This window comes from Parasteatoda tepidariorum, chromosome 6 (genome assembly GCF_982258835.1).
Source record: "Parasteatoda tepidariorum strain Cologne lab strain chromosome 6, Ptep-v5.0, whole genome shotgun sequence".
Taxonomy (NCBI): domain Eukaryota; kingdom Metazoa; phylum Arthropoda; class Arachnida; order Araneae; family Theridiidae; genus Parasteatoda; species Parasteatoda tepidariorum.
This window is the reverse complement of record NC_141760.1, coordinates 103557506-103575825: the sequence shown is the minus strand read 5'-3', so window position 1 is coordinate 103575825 and position 18320 is coordinate 103557506. Positions and strand designations below refer to the sequence as shown.

The 18320-nt window shown below is 27.6% G+C and overlaps 1 protein-coding gene across 1 annotated transcript in view; it reads right to left on the bottom strand.

Annotated features, from left to right (window-relative positions):
• Positions 1–18320, bottom strand: part of LOC107441470 (voltage-dependent T-type calcium channel subunit alpha-1I) — a 325335-nt gene that overhangs the window by 60309 nt on the left and 246706 nt on the right. The window contains exon 13 of the mRNA XM_087166313.1: positions 512–668. Coding sequence (XP_087022439.1) covers positions 512–668 — 157 coding nt within the window. The remainder of the gene's footprint in view (positions 1–511; positions 669–18320) is intronic.

The following is an 18320-nucleotide window of genomic DNA, read 5'->3' as shown; positions in this document are numbered from 1 at the left end:
AATCCTGATTACGAGTAATTGATGACTGAAAAATGTAATCACTCACATTTTTCCCCAAATTCTGATGTAATCAGAGATTATAATTACTTGTTATTGCAATTACTAGTAATTTATTACATAGCAGTAATTATCTGTAATCAATTACAGTTGTAACTGATTAGTTTAACCGACTCTCAACTCTGCGTCTGAGGGGTAAAAAATTATGGAAAAAATTTCTTTTTTTTAAAACCAAAACCTTCATTTTATTCCATGCCCAAATTTTTCTCTGTCACGTGGGGTCACGTGAGCCTTTACAACGTAAAAGAAAGATGACGATCAAGAAAAAAGAAAATTTTTTTTCCACATTTGCCGTTAATAGGACCGTTGATAAAAAGGTATGTTTATTACAGTTTTTGATACACAGTTTAATACCCAGTTACAGTTTAAAATACGAATATCATATTTTAACTGCCTCTCTGACCATCTTAATTGAGTAGATTTTACCTTTATCTTTAAACGTTTAATAACTTACCTGGAATACGGTGACTGTAGCCCAGAGGAAGTTGTCGAAATTCATTCTGTCGCATAGGCAGTAAGATTCCGGCTTTTGAAGCTCAATGCAGCTGCACATACCTCGACCATCTCCGCGTCTGCAAAATCTACCTCCGAACAAATGCATGCCCAGGAGGCTACACGGTATAGAGTGTGTTTCAGTCTTAAAACATTCTTTTTTTAAATCTGACGGAAGCATCCTCACACACATAAAGACGATTACAGATTTCTACAATGATCCCATCACTGGTCTAGTTCTTACTGTATTGGACAACGGTTGTGGGTTCGAATCTCACCGTAGCCATGGATGTAACTTTTTCTTTCTCTGTGTTATATGTTCTTTATTCTTTGTGAATGTATGAATGTTACCCTCACTGTAAATTTCTCCCAATACTTAATCCAGGAGTTCCCTTGTTTACTGGATTGGGGTCGAAATTACAAGGCTATGGAGTTGAACATTAATAGTTGTAAGCCAAAATTTTTTTTTCCGGCTGCTCAACGACTGTTATAAAATAGAACGAAACTACGCTTTAAAAGTTATTCTTCCTATCGCTGACTTATTGATTGATTGTACAATTCTATATGCATTAGGGAATTACTTTTAAGTACGCATGTTCTCTTGATGATTTATCGAATAAATGTATAGGACACAAAAGTAGAGGTCAATTAATCAGCGCCAAATTCAAATTAAGTTATGCACTGAAGAAACTTCAAAAAGTATTGATTGTGCAAAAAAAATGGAAAAGAAAGAAGTAAGCAAAATAAAAAGAATAGTGAAAACCGTATTAGACTGTTTCAATTATTAATTAATGATTAGAACTAAAATTTCAAAAGGTACAATATTTTATTTCAACGCGATTATAGAAATCTGCAATCGTCTTCTACATATAGAAGGCCCATGCATACAAGAAGACACTTTGTAAAAGAATTGTGTTCTTTGTAGCCTGTATAGAACATAATTTTACAATGGAGTTATGTTTTATTATTAATCCTTAAATTTTTCACTTATCTTATTTTTTACTCGTATATCATCACCCCTTAATTTACACAGATGACTCAGTTTTTTCGATGTATAATTTGATAAACTGAGAGAAAGGTTTTTTATAAATAGTTCTTATGTTTAGTATAATAGTCTGACAATACCTATAAATAACAAAATATGAATTACATAATAAAATGCATGGTAATCAGTAATCCTCTATCTTCCTACGATAAAGTGAAACTTGTTTTGGAATGATCAAAAATCATTTCGAATTTTCCAACTGATGCAATTTATGAACAAAAAACTTTTAAAGCAAAAAATCTTCTACTCATTTTATTAATATACATAGAGAAAATTTCATTGAGACAAGAATAAAAATGGGTAAAATCAACGTATTTAAATCAAAAATTCCAAAACATGAGAATAATCTCTTTTATTTATAATTAATCACATATGTTTTAGCTATAATTGATCGCATAAAAACAGTTTAACGAATAAAACTTTTAACTTAATAAAGCAATTTTCGCTTCTCAAGTTTTAGTTTTTATCACTCAAAGCCTTTAAGAAACTTTTTGTTGCATTTTAATAAAAATCTTTAAAATAGCAAATTTTAGAAATTCAGGTGATTAATTTTTAAAAATGTTTAAAAATTTGTGCCTAACTTGTTTCAGTTTTTGAAAAATGTAAACAATTTGTATACATTTCACGCGATTTGTAACATTTGTGTACCTCGTTTCATTAGAAGATTTTTTTTTCATTGCTAAGTAGAGAATTAGAATTTTTGAATTTTTACTGAAGGAAAAGTTTCAAGACGAAGATTTGATCTATAGTTATAAGAACGTTGCTACATTTATTGACTTATATTTCAATAAATGCGAAGAGATTTTATTGAGCTGTTATTGAGTTAGTGGGTTTAAAACGGTTTGAAAGGTGATTTCATTTTGCAATAATTTTTAGTTTAGTGTTTTATCAAAAAGAGACTTCTTTGAAATACTCTATAAATTTTAAGGATTAGTAAAAAAAAAAATATTTCAGTAAATTTAACGAAATTGGAAAAATTAGTAAATTCGTCTTAATATTACAGAAGTCCATTTTAATGTTCTTGGAAGAAAAAATAATGTTAAATGCTTAAAGATGGCAAAAATAATTTTTTTTAATATAAAAATTCACGTAACAGGTCCTTAAACTCAGAATTTTTTTTAAAAAAAGTATCATTTAACGTGTACATAAACAAGAAAATTTAGAATTTTTTGGTGGTACATTTAAAATTTGTCTTTTGATGACTTTTGTCTTACTATTGAAGTATTTTTTTATGAAAAGAAAGCTTTTATATGTATGAGAATTTTAAATATAGCACATATATAAATAAAAATGAATAACATTGATTTTTGCTAAATCAGATAGAAGAAGTTAAAAGTATGAATGAGAAAGATTAGAAAGAAAGAAAGAAAGAGAGAAGAGGAAGGGGAACTAAATTAAATAAATAAAAAAAATGATAAAAAAGGGAAGAGAGATAGAGAGTAATTAGAAGAAGTAATCAGTAGATAGAGTAGGAGAAAAAAGAGCAGAATGAAAAAAAGAGCGAAATAAATTAATAGAAAAAAAAGCGATACAAGTAATGCAAATGAATGAAACATTAATTTTTAAGCTTAGAAATCGTATATTATAATAGAATATCTTGTGGTTTGTTCTTAGTTCAATATTAAAAAATAGTTCCTAATGATGAATTAATTTGTTAATTAATTAATTAATTAATTAATTTGTTAATAAATGGTGGAGGGAAAATAGTATGAAAATGCACACACTTGAAATTACCTTAAAAAGCAATATTATCTCACATTTTTTATCAAGTAAAAATATTTGCATTATTAATTATATTATATACTATTGTAAATTTCGATAATAAAGCGATAAATTTAGTAAATAGTTTGAAGAAATCATAAAAATAATGTTTGATCTTTAAGTTATTAATTTTTTTATCAAGTAAAAATACTTGCATTATTAAAAGTATACACTATTGTAAATTTCGATATTAAAGGTATAAATGTAGTAAACAATAAGAAATCATGAAAAAAATATTAATCTTCAAGTTATTAAAAATTGCTTTATTTTCGAACATTCAAGTAACTATTTTAGTAATAGTAATTCTTTATTTCAATATCCAGTTTATTTAGAATATAATAGTAAAAAATCATATCTTGATTTTGGAAATGGAACAAAAAAGTTATGTATAATACGTCGATGAGCAAAAAGATAAAATATCATTATGTATCTAAGTAATGCTTTATACAATAATTAATTTGCTGATATGTAGTTTTAAAAAGTCACCCTTTTCTGTATCTTTAAAATGGAAAAAAGAGCAATTATTATATCATGTGTTTATCTTTATGCATTTTGATAGAATAACTTGAAATGTATATTATTATATCATTGTAGTGTACAGAATATCCTTACACATTAGAACTGAAAATTATAATTGTAAGCATCTCTGTAAGCGTTAATGGGCTAATTACTTTACTGGAATGTAATAGTTAGAAATAAAAATTCTGGATTTTTAAAAATGGGTAAAAAAGTGTTTTTCATAAAACGTTGTGATTTTTTTAAACTTTTTATGATGGATTCATTTTAACTAGTAATTTAAACTCAAATACACGCTAACTAAAAGTTAAAATAGCATGATGTATCTTAATAGGCTCTTATACAATTATTGATTTATTCGAATGTAGTTGAAAAAAATATTTTTAGATATTACGGAAAGCTGTCTAATTTAATATAAAGTTATTTTCTTACATTTTTTTCGAAAGATTAGCAATGCGATTGGCATGATAACAAAACGATGAAATGATGTTAAGGATAAGGTGTACAATAATTGGAATATGGTACACGGAGAAAAAAAATCTGGTAAACTTAAACTATTGTACTGTAATGGCATTTTTGGTAAATTCTGGTTTATAAAAGCAAAATATTCATTTGGTAAACTTTCTGTTCATATGATAATCAATCTACTGGAAATTCTGGTTTTCAAATTATAGTTCATATTTCCATACATTTAGTAAAAATTAGAAAACTGAAACGTAAACGTAACCAAATAAATGGTTTTTATGGAGTTCTCTAAGGTATCATGATAAAATTACCACATTTACGAAACTTGATCACAAATTATAAGACCATATTTTATTTTTAATCATACCAAAATTATTAAAGTGCATTACCAGACTTTTTGGTTTTCCCAAAGAGTCAGAAACATGGTTTTCTATATTCAGGTAGTTTGGACTATACTTTTTTTCTCAGTGTAGTAAAAACCAAGTTTTATTTTTTAAAATGAAAAAAATTCTGAATTTTAATACGTTAGTCTAATTATCTGGTTTTATTCAATGTAACACATAAAATGCCGATTCACGGTTACTAAAATTTATCATAAATTTCTGGTTTTATTTATTTGTCATCTTAATAGCTTCCTATAAATAAATGTCAAGAATTTTTGAAATTGAAAAAAAGAGAGAAATTCTTAGTGCAGCATAGTTTATAGTTCTACACGAAAAGTAAATTTTGTTTAATAAGGGACACTGACGAGGCGGAATTTCCACTAAAGCGGAATTTCCAATAAATGGAACGATTCGAAAATTCCTGTCAAACCCTACCGTTAAAAAAAGGAATTTAGTTGGTATAAACTTGAATCTACTTCGAGTGGAGAGGTAAAAGTAAAAAGCAGAAGATGTGAAAATTTTGAACAATGATTTTTTTATAAATTTTTTCCCGACTATTTATTTACTTAATTAAAAAAACTAATGACAAAGTTTGTGAGGTACAATAGGATAGTTTAGTGAGTTCTTTTATTTCACAAAATGAGTGTAAAGAAGAAATTTTATACTAGCAATGATGCATCAAACTTCTAAGATAAAGATACTGGTGACGTCGAAAATGTTTAAAATTCCTTAAAAATTATTAATTGACTTCTTTTTCAGGAACTTCCAAAAAAAGTGTCAAGATATTTCTGCAATGTGAAAGCAGATTTGCAATGTTTAAATTTTTTTTTTATTTAAATTAATAGCAAACATCAATTAAGAATTTATTTTAAATTAAAATATTTATTATTCAAAGTAAACCATGTGATAATACCACATGAATATGTATTTTAATTTGCATTTATTAGCATTAACTAACTATAAACATTTAACTATAGAAACAGTTATCTTTCTCTCTTTTTCTAAGAATCTTTATAGATAATTTTAATAAAAGTGAATCTGAAATTTCATACTTTTTAAAAATGGGCTTTTGCATAAGATGGAAAATTTCCGAAAATAGAATTTTAATTTAACATGGATGTCTGGCACTTTACCCTTCTAGACATAGATTACTTTAATTAAACAGCTGAACTAAAAGAATAAGTAGAAATTTATTCGCGAATTTATTATGTCCTCATGAGTCCTCAAGCACAATAAGTACCTAATGATAAGGACATCTTTATTGATAATGAACTTAGGCGTAATGGATTAAGACAGTTTAAGTTAGTTAAATTGTTATTTTATAATAAATTGTTATTTTATAATAAATTGTTATTTTATAATAAATTTAGAGATTAAATAACCTTTTAGTTGCGAATATCCTAACAAGTCCTTGTAGATAAATAGTTTCTTATTTATAAGAATAATAAAGCCTCAGTGTAGGTTAATTAAAATGTTATTTCTTACTAAACTAAAATATTATATAAAATTTTATAAACAAATATCCTTATAAGTCCTAATTACTAAAGATATTAAGGCCTCACAGATTCATTATTAAGAAAGTTTAGGTTAATTAAACCTGCTATAAGTTAATTAAACTGTTGTTAATCATACTGGACTGAAAGATTATATAGAATTTCATTAACGAATATCCTTATAACTCCTATGAGAGGAAGGATAAGTCCTTATTGCTAAAGATAATAAGGCCTCACAGATTCATTATTAAGAGAGTTAGGTTAATGAAACTGTTATTTCTTACTGAATCAAAATGTTATAAAGAATTTTATTAACGAATATCCTTATAAGTTTGATGAGATGAAGGATAAGTTCTTATTGATAGAGATAACAAGGACTCACAGATTCATTATTAAGAGAATTTCATTTAATTAATTGCTATTTCATACGGAACTGAAAGATTAAATAGAATTTTAACCTCGAGTGTTCTCATAAGCTTTTCTGATGAATGAAAAAAAGTCCTTATTGATAAGGATAATAAGAACTCACAGATTCTCATTATTAAGAGACAATAGGTTTATTCAATTGCTACTTCATACAGAGTAAAAAAAAATTGAAAAGAATTTTTGAAATAAATATTCTCTTAAATGTTTCGAGATAATAAATTCTTAAAGATCGGGATCAAAATATCTAAGTTAATATAATAACTTATACTCACAGATGAAAATCATTTTTTTGAACCATTGCAATTTTACTTAATAATTACGTCTTATATGGCAGCAAGTAATAAATTTTAATAACCTTATTACAGTCAACTGTTATTGATTACTCTATTATCAGAGAACTTACTGTCATAAATTGTGATTGACTGAATTTAGTCTTTGCTATATATCGATTGAAGATGTGGGGAGAGGATGAAAAATTTTTACGACCTTTAAGGATAATTTATTCTCGAGAATTAATTTGCTAAAGAATGAACGTCTTTTGAAGGCATTTATTCTTCACTATTGTTTGTGGAATGAATTATCGACTATTCGTTTAAATTGAATATTAAATTAAATTAGTTTCCAACAATTAAATTCGTTTTTATTATAATAGGTGGACTCTTAAGGAGAAATAAAACGATGAACCAAAGTTATATTTAAATTTAAACGAAGTTGACAAAAAAAAAGGTAGGTACTTTATTTACGCCGCTCTAGAGCTGCACAATGGGCTGTTGGCGATGGTCTGGCGAACTTCTCTGACGATGATTCGAAGACGTGCCATTGCAATTTTGATCCTCTTCAGAGGACCTGCGCCCGAAGTCGAGCACTTTACGGTAGAACAGTTTAACGAGGAACGATACCGCTCGTCATTGGTCCTTACTTAGGCTGATCAGAGTGGTCAGTCTCCCGCTTACTGACCGCAGCCAGTGATGTTTGAGTTTGATGTTCTACTGAGAACCGTGTCTTTACAATCAGTTCACTGCGGGACGGAGCTGACAAAGAAGAATTGTCATTCACCGAATGCACTATTTCACGTGCTTGTCAAATTTCAGGTTAAAAGACCAGAAAAAAAATATTGCCGCTATAAATGTAACTACAGAAAAAAAATTTTTTTTGAAAGGAATTTTCCGGAATTGTGCCAAACAACCTTTTTACCTAAACTTTGTAAAATAAACTTTAAAATATTAAAAACTACTTAATATAAATTGGTATCACTAGTTATTTGAATTCAATTTATTATTTGTTATCTATTATGTCTGTGATAGACATTATAATTTATCTATAAATTGAGATATTGATTTTTTAGTTAAATATTCTGAATACTAAGCTTGAAATGAAAACAAAACAAAAAATTCATTTCCATATTTCACTGAAAATGACTATGGGACTAATCTGCTCACATTACTCATCTACTCTCACGGTTACCACAGAATCATTTTTGTTTTTATTTTGACGGTAAAAAGATTGTTATTTCAAAATTAAAAATTGCAACTTCATCGAGGATTTACATTACTCATCTATCCTTACGGTTGCCACAGAATCATTCTTGTCTTTGTTTTGACGGTAAAAAGATTGTTATTTCAAAATTAAAAATTGCAACTTTATCGATGATCCACATTACTCATCTACTCTTACGGTTGCCACAGAATCATTTTTGTTTTTGTTTGACGGTAAACAGATTGTTGTTTCAAAATTATAAAGTGCATTTTCATCGAGGCACATTACTTCATGCACATTACTCATCTACTCTCCCGGTTGCCATAGAATCACTTTTGTTTTTGTTTTGACGGTAAACAGATTATCATTTAAAATTAAGAATTGCAACTTCATCGATGATCCACATTACTCATCTAATCTTACGGTTGCCACATAATCGTTTTTGTTTTGGTTTTGACGGTAAACAGATTGTTATTTCAATATTAAAAATGGCAACTTCATCGATGATTTACATTACTCATCTACTCTTACGGTTGCCACAGAATCATTTTTGTTTTGACGGTAAACAGATTGTTATTTCAAAATTAAAAATTGCAACTTCATCGAGGATTTACATTACTCATCTATCCTTACGGTTGCCACAGAATCATTCTTGTCTTTGTTTTGACGGTAAAAAGATTGTTATTTCAAAATTAAAAATTGCAACTTTATCGATGATCCCCATTACTCATCTACTCTTACTGTTGCTAGAGAATCATTCTTGTTTTTGTTTGACGGTAAACAGATTGTTGTTTCAAAATTATAAAGTGCATCTTCATCGAGGCACATTACTTCATGCACATTACTCATCTACTCTTCCGGTTGCCATAGAATCACTTTTGTTTTTGTTTTGACGGTAAACAGATTATTATTTAAAATTAAGAATTGCAACTTCATCGATGATCCACATTACTCATCTAACCTTACGGTTGCCACATAATTGTTTTTGTTTTTGTTTTGACGGTAAACAGATTGTTATTTCAATATTAAAAATGGCAACTTCATCGATGATTTACATTACTCATCTACTCTTACGGTTGCCACAGAATCATTTTTGTTTTGACGGTAAACAGATTGTTATCTCAAAATTAAAAATTGCAACTTCATCGAGGATTTACATTACTCATCTGTCCTTACGGTTGCCACAGAATCATTCTTGTTTTTGTTTTGACGGTAAAAAGATTGTTATTTCAAAATTAAAAATTGCATTTTTATCGATGATCCACATTACTCATCTACTCTTACTGTTGCTAGAGAATCATTCTTGTTTTTGTTTGACGGTAAACAGATTGTTGTTTCAAAATTATGAAGTGCATCTTCATCGAGGCATATTACTTCATGCACATTACTCATCTACTCTTCCGGTTGCCATAGAATCACTTTTGTTTTTGTTTTGACGGTAAACAGATTATCATTTAAAATTAAGAATTGCAACTTCATCAATGATTTACATTATTCATTCACTTTCACGGTTGCCACATAATCATTTTTGTTTTTGTTTTGACGGTAAACAGATTGTTATTTTAAAATTAAAAATTGCAACTTCATCGATGATTTACTATACTCATCTAATCTTACGGTTGCCACATAATCGTTTTTGTTTTTGTTTTGACGGTAAACAGATTGCTATTTCAATATTAAAAATGGCAACTTCATCGATGATTTACATTACTCATCTACTCTTACGGTTGCCATAGAATCATTTTTGTTTTCTTTTTGACGGTAAACAGATAGTTATTCAAAAATTGAAAATTGCAACTTCATTGATGATTTTTTTAAAATCCTTATTCAATTGAAGGCTACTATAAAACCTCATAAAATTTTAATTCGAAAGTAGATTTAGAAAAGTTAATTCTTAATAATAGTACGAAAGCTTTTATAAGTCTTGCAAACTATTTTAATTGTATATGTTGGTATGTTCTTATAACACAGATTGGTTGTTAATGTTGACAACAATTTTTTTTGTTGAGCGCCATGTAATTTAGTTAAGAAAAAAACTGTTAGTACGTCGAACCTCATTAACATGAAATAACCTAATGTGAAATATCACTTTACGTGTTTGGTTCCAAAATCAATTATTAATGTATTTTACATGTTTTAACATGAAATTTTCAAGCTGATTATCGCTTAACGTGAAAGGAAACTGAGAACAGCACAGATAAGAAGCACATTTTGAGGAATGCTATTTCTACTTTCCGCCCTTGTTAGTTAAATAAAATAGTTAAAGTTTAAAAAAATAATCTTTTAAGCTTATTATTATTTGTTTAGTACATAATAGTATTGTTTACATACTTAAATGTAGTACATAATGCATGTTAACGAACATATAATGCATGCATCGAACGTAATTAATTTTTTTCATGAAATATCGGATAAGACGAAATCTGGTTAACACGAAATAATTATAATAGTCCATCCACTTTCGCATTAACAAGGTTCAACTCTAAGAATTTATTTATTTTTTTGCAACCACGTACCCTGATGACTGAAACTGTGCAGCACGTCTCTATTTGAAATTATATTGAGCACATTTAAATATTTTTCTACATATTTTAAAGATTAATTGCAGTAGAATAAATTTTTTTGCGAATCTGTTTCTTTTAGACTGATTACGAAAAATTATTATTCTACTGCAATTAGTTAGCGGAGATAAAAATACTTTTAGTGGGCAGGTAAGGGGTCTGTCAGCTCTGTTAGTGAGGAACTTTTCGAATACCAGTGGGACAATGGCTTCCAAATAACTTTACTCTAATTGACAGCTAGGGTAAAATAATAACTATTAGCATTGATTATACGATATTTGTTAACGTCAATTATATTATTTTAATAACATTTATCATTTTGAATTATCAAATGATATGTTTCAATCAGTTGTGTTCATTAAATCGCATTAAACAATTTAATTAACAAAATTAATTAATTATTTTTATATTTTTTTAGATTAATTAAATCCTCTGATCTTCCTTCCAATTTTTATCTTATCTTCTTTAATCTTTTAGATCTTCTTTAGATTAAGCAAATCTAAAGAAGATTATTGATCACTTTATTACAATCGCGATTGAAAAAAACAAACAAAACAGTTCTCAAGTTTTTAATATTAGCGATTGATATGAGGTGTCTTTATGAAGCGTTGTGAATATGGAAATATGTTTAAAAGGACTGTTTTTTAAATTTAAAATAGGGTGCAATGGAATTGGAACAAACTAATGTATAATGGTTTGAATACTGCTGAATCAAAACTACATTTTCAAATTTAAACATTTAACACCAGTCACTATCTTGTCTATATTATAAGTGTTCAGGATTTTAATTATGGAAATAAGAATAGCATTTCCTCCAGGGTCGGTGTAATAATTTTGTAAATTATAAGGTAATGTAAAAAATGATAGGTCAATTTCAAAATTACAGAATAATGATTGTGAATTTGTATCAAATTCATAGCATATCTTTTAAGAAATAAATCAGCCTTTATAACCATTTTGTTGAGTATATATTTTTTGCATTTAAGCACATTAATCACTTATGTTTTTATCCGAAAAGTAAAATATTTTTAATAGTAAAATCATGTGTTAATTTCTATTGAAATTTTTTTATATATATATTTGCTGTCACTGACCGCTGTTATTGTCTACTCTTTACTTTAAGTTCAGCAATGGATAACGATATCTTCAAATTCCTTACACTTAGTATCTGAAATAAAAATCGTGTAAGAAAGAAAATGAAAAATATTTTTTTTCCTACTTAATCGACTTTTCAATACACGGTTTAATACATTGTGCTATATGACATGGCGTAAAATTTTTCTCTATTGTTTGTCTTAGTTCCAAAAGAAAACTTATTTTCTGGAATTTGTAAGACATATAAGTCATTAAAAAGTCATAATATAAATGGAATATCAAGCGTGCAAACATTGGTAAAATTCGTGTTTATTTACTGGTAAAAGCTGTTCATTCACTTGGTTATCTCATTACTTATTTAGAACTTAATCCATATAAATAATATATTAATTTCGACCCATTTTCCATTTTTTGCCACATAATTTGCATTTTGCACCAAATATGTTAGCACAATCATTTACCAAAAGTTAATGAGTTTAAAAATTAATTACCCATTCACTGGTCGGTTTACCCTATCATTTTTAAAGATTTCTACTTATTTTATTTTAGATTTGACATATTTTTAAGATAAAAATGCTCAATAACCTAACTTTTTGGGGAAAAGAAGAAAATTAAAATATCTAATGTAATCGAATTACACTGCAAATCAGTGAAGTCCTATACCTTATGCCCAATAAAAAAAAAGCATGTTTAAATATGTTAAACAACCAATTGTAATTGCTTAGTTTTGGATTACAACTGCTGTATATTTTAGACTTGTGTGATCTTAAAAAACAAAAGCATGTTTAAATCTGTTACAAAACCAATTGTAATGGCTAAGTTTAGGATTGCAACTGCTATAGATCCTAGACTTGTGTTACGATTTGTTTTAAACGATACAAGGTTTGATGTCAACTAATGTAGTTGTCGTAAATTTAGTTACGACTTCTAGAATAAAATATCAATTCGAATCTACTATAAACTAGAAAAAATATTAAATAGCCAGAATATTTTCTGATGCGGATGTTTAAATAAATAGTTTTGGCTCCACCGTGGATATATTAGATGAAGAGTGATATTTTCTGCGTATTATCTTTAACGCATTCTGTGTGTTTTAATGAATCATTTTAATGAATCATTTTAATGAATCATTTAAAAGAATCATTTTAATGAATCTTTTCGATGAATGAGGGTTACTCGAAAGAAAAAAGTAGACATGAAATATTGTATAAAAAAATTGTAGCTACAGCAGCTCCACTATTCAGATTATGAAGGAGGATAAAAGGAATGCATATAACAGGGTCGTATGAGAGCATTTAAAATGATTGTAAGGTGGTGCCAAGAGGGATGCGCCTGAAACGGTAGCAAGTGTAGTAGTACGAATTTTAGAGGCAGATGGTAAGCAGGAATCAGAAATTAATCTTTATGGATAACCCTGTTTTAGAACAAATGGTTGTGATATACAAATGTCTGTGAATGGTTTACATCAATACCCGATTATATAAGATCTAGGTAACGCAAATGCTATGTCATTTATTTTGATGCTGATAAAACGATTCAACAGAATAAAAAAGTTCATTATATCTGAGTTACACTTTGCCTGACATAAGTTGGGGGGGATGGGGCAATTACCTTTTGCCAGTTCAATCGTATTGCTTCGTGTTGAAAAAATGTTATTTGCAATCTGTAGCTTATATAAAGATGACAACAATATAAAAATCTCAATTTTGAATTTTTGTCGTTTACGTTGATTTTTCAATTGCAAGGCAAAATTATGCCAATGTACTCCACTAAGATTTGCCACTTCATTGCACGAATTTTTTTAAAAAACTGATTGTTTTACAAAATGAGCATACAACATTATGCTATGATCTGAAAACGACGAATTTTTATACAAGTATTACTTAGAAAAGATTTGAAATAACTATAAAAATTAAAAACTCCTTCAATAAATTTTTGATGAATCGTTAACAAACACACTAAATCTTCAAGCACATAACATTAAAAAAATTACACGTAAAAATTGAAAAAAAGTTTAATATGTGTAAAGAGAAACTAACTGTAAATACTTCAACGCTTACATTTGTGTTTTTCTTATCTATTGTTATGTAAAGAAAGTAACTAAGAGATAACCCAATTATTTAAAAACAATTATGGTGCCTAAGTAAAAAAAAAAGCATTCATATATTGCCATTGTTATTAAATTTTATATGACGTTTTAGGTATTCTTCTAGGTAATATTCATATTAGGTAACATTCTAATATAGTAGTTATTAATTCAAGATTAATTTCCTGCTTCAATAGTTTATCAACCTTTAAATAGGTTAAGAAACTTTCCTCTTAGTGCAAATATATTTTATCTTTAATATTTTATAATAATTTGTCTTATAAAATAATAAGAGATCTTAAAAATTTAAAATATTCACCATTATTTTCCCATACTTGCTATAAAAGTTTTGCTGCTGTTATTTATTGAGCAAAAAAGTATTAACTGTTATTTTTAACCAGAAATAAATATGATTTTAAACGTAAAAGGCATTGTCAAAAGAATCGAATATCAAATCACCAAAAATAAAAAAAATAATTAATTGGTTATAGATCAATTAATTGATATTGCAAATAGAATAGATCAATAGAACACTTGGCCAATATTTTATTCCGCTACTATTAAAATAAATTACAGCTTTGTGTGTGCATATTCATACTGTTGGGTCTCACTAAAAAACAAAACATACTAAACTGATAAAACAGAAACTAATGAAAAAAAACACTTAAAAAAAATACCAAACTATTTTTTAAGAAACAAAACTAAATTGTTAAAATTAATTCAACAAATCAACACTCATTAAAGTTTTTGAATATGAAAGTAATTTTCCTTTCAAATATTTATTTGTCTCTGTAAATAGTTTCGTTATGAAAAAAAAAATTATTTTGTACGAAACAGTAAAATGCTTCGAAAGCGATAGAGAAAGAGGAAGCATTATTAAAAAGTTATGCATAGTAGAATGCATTATAGAATTTTTGTGCAGCTGTGAGCTTATGAAGTATAACAAGCAGCGAAAACACAAGCAAAGAGCGAATGGTTTTTAAATATAGTGATAAACTATGTGTCAGTGCGAGAAGCAAAAGTTAATCATTAAGGTGACAAAGGCTATAAAAGGAATCAGTTTTAGTGGGATTGCTATATTCTAACTAAATGTAACACCAATTGTTTTTACAAAAAATTTGTGCAGTTTCAAAAAAATACAGCCAAATATTCATTGTTTCAACATGAATTTATAATTCCGGCCACGTAAAAAAGATTTTGGCAAAAAATGTGCTTGAATCATTTAGGTTTTCAAAAATTAGCGCTTAAGGTTGATAAAAAAGTAGTGCTAAGACTTTTCATAGTTGTTCAAAATTGGTGCTGTGCTCTACTTTTTAGCTCATAGCTGAAAAAGTTCAATTAAGAGTGATTGCAAAAAAGTGTCCCAAAAATATTTAACCAAAAATTCTTAAAAAATATCATGGTCTTCAAAAACATAATGTAGAAATTAAAAAAAAAACTAAAACAAATTACAAAAGTACAAAATAACCTAACAAAAAAAAATCAAATTAATGTAAAAATGATAATAATAAATAACTAATACTCAAGTTTTAAAAATGCATGACTGCTCACATCTAATCCTAGTTTGTAACTTGTGTCATTTCAGAATTTGTTATTTTTAATGTATTTAAATTTTTTTGCTATGATTTTGAGTGTAGTTTTGTAGTTTCATGTTTTATTCCGGGTACTATTCTAAGACTACTAAAAGAACAGGTTTTATGTAATTTGGAAGAAAAAAAAACTGTGTATAAGGCGAAAGCATTTTTGAAAGAATAAACTAAAATTACTTCGCAAGCTATTAAATTACTAAGCCCTCTACAATAAAATCCTGCGTTTCAAAAAAAGATTTTAAAAAAATAGTACAAGTTTCATTTTTCGGTAGTTGTAGATAGAGGGGTGATTAATTTTCAAGGAAGAGTACCTGAAAAACTGTGACTATGGCCCATAGCAATGAGTCAAAATTCTTCCTGTCACAGTCGTTGTTGTCTTCAGATTTTTCGCAGAACTTACAGCCGAAAAGGTTCATTCCGAGAATACTGAAAGTAGGCGGAAAAAAAGAAAAGGAAACCTCAAATTAGCTACAAATTGGTTTCCAAAAAAAAAGAAGAAAAAAGTACATCTGAGAGATGGAATAATAAGGGACACGTTGTTGACTCGAATGGAATTAAATTGTTGAACTCGTCAATCATAAAATAACCTTGTGATAAATTCATTTTAACGTGTCTTATATACTAGTGAATTAGTATTTAATATTTATAGTGGTAGTTATCCCTTTCCAAAATTTTAACTGTGATAGAACTCGATAAACGAATACCACTAGTTGAAAAAATGCTAATTGTTTATATATTTATTTCTTTTCAATCATTATTTTTATTGGCAGGGAGAATTTTATTTACTTAATCGAAATTTTTGATCACTAATATATGAGATAAATCAACAGTTTAATGTGGACCATGTCGCCAATATGGAGACACAATCATCGACCATGTCAACCTTCATCTTTCAAAAGGTACCTCATTATAGAATCATGTAAGCATATCTTATATACTAGGGAATTGTTATTTAATATTTGTAGCGGTAGTTAAGCCACAGGGCGCTACAAAGATTTCTCAAATATGGTTGAAATATTCGAAATCATATTGACTTGTTTAAAATAATTAGGAAACGTTAAAAAAAAGAGTCATCATATTGATTAGTTTTAAATAAAATACATCGAACTGATAGATTAATAAAATTAGGGACTTCGTATAAATTAGTTTGAAATTATAAATGATTAGTTTAAAATAATAATAAGTCCTTTTATGGATGCTCATTCAATGATTTTGAATTAAAATTGGATATAACTACCTGTTTGGAATGAAATATATTGAATTCTACAAAGAATTACAGTTTTAGCTCTCAATGCCATTTAAACATGTTTAAAAAGACAGTAAACGATATTTATTAAGAATGATAAAGAAAACTGTATATAGATTCAAATGAAATTGTGTGATCGTTTTCATGCGAATTTAATTGCAGTGCGATAAGCATGAAAGTTACTAAGTAATGAACTGAGAGTAATTTGATATTAAAAGTGTAATTTATAACTTACTTTCATAATTATGGCCATATCGATACTTCGGAACGATATTATGGCGAGTAAAAATCTTTGAATATGCCCTAATTCTTTCAAAAGAACAACATTAATTAAAATTTTTAGGCTACTATATAGTGAAGAATTAAAAAATGCGGTTTGCAGTTTATGTTTTTTCTTCTTGTTTTTTTAGTTTCTGACTTCTTTGAATAATTAATAAAAATAGTTACAAACAACTTAATAAGTTAAACTTCTATTTAAATTATCTGAAATAAATGAATGGAAATTAAATGCTAGCGCAACTTCTTCAAGAAATTAAAGTTGCTGAACAATCGAATTTTTTTTAAAATTGAAATAGAAGAGTGTATTTTCAGTTCGTTTTATTATTTCTAGATGGCGCTAACGAAATAAATTGTCTTATTGATTCACTGATGCCAACTGTTTTTTTTTAAAAAAAAAAATATTTGATGGCACTTCAGTGAAGAAGAACGATAGAAATCCTAATATAGTAAAAGAAAAAAAAAATCAAACATCCAGATAAATATTGCATGTAAAATGTAAATATTAAGTATTTCTAGCATGCATTACTAAGAAAATGTAAAATAATTTTGAATGCGTGAAAGTATTAATCTCTAAATAATGCCAAAAGTGACCTTATTATTCCATCTTCACTAACACTAAAAAATTAGTGCAGAAATAAGGGGTTGTTTGACATCTACCTCACCGAATAGAAACAAAAAGATAAAAACGAATACGTGTTAAATGATAAAAAAAATATATATAAATGAATAAATATATCGACACAAAAAATATCTCACAAAATATGATAAAAATATAATACCATTCAAAAAGGAAAGGAAACAAAAAGTAGCACCATCTAAAATACGATGCGGAAAAAAAATTCTTCCATATCGTTCCCAAAAATGCACAATATTTATTTAGAACATTCATTTTACTATTTTTTTTTTTTTACTTATTGCTCATTGATGAAATTCTAGAATAAATAGTGCAGTGAAGGAAAACATATTCATTCCAGATGCAGGGCAGGAGCACTAAAGACAAAAAAATAAATAAATGAAAAATAGAAACAATGCAAGTGCCATGCACCAAATAGAGTACACCGTGAAAAAAAAATGAATAAAGCAATCAAGTGATTTCAGCATGCTTTCGGATGTGATTATTGTTGGAGCATAAAAAAAACGGGGAACAAAAAACGAAAAGGATTTATCTAGATAGGAGTTTGGACTGTCAAATCTAGAGGGGATTCGTGAGTAACTTTGCAAATGCTGTGCGCAAGCTTCCTCTTCTCGTTGGTGAGGATTTATGTCAGTATTGTGCTTAACCCTTTGTAACTAAACCGTTTATAATTATGCTGTTATCTATATTGAAAATACTTATTACATGACTGACAT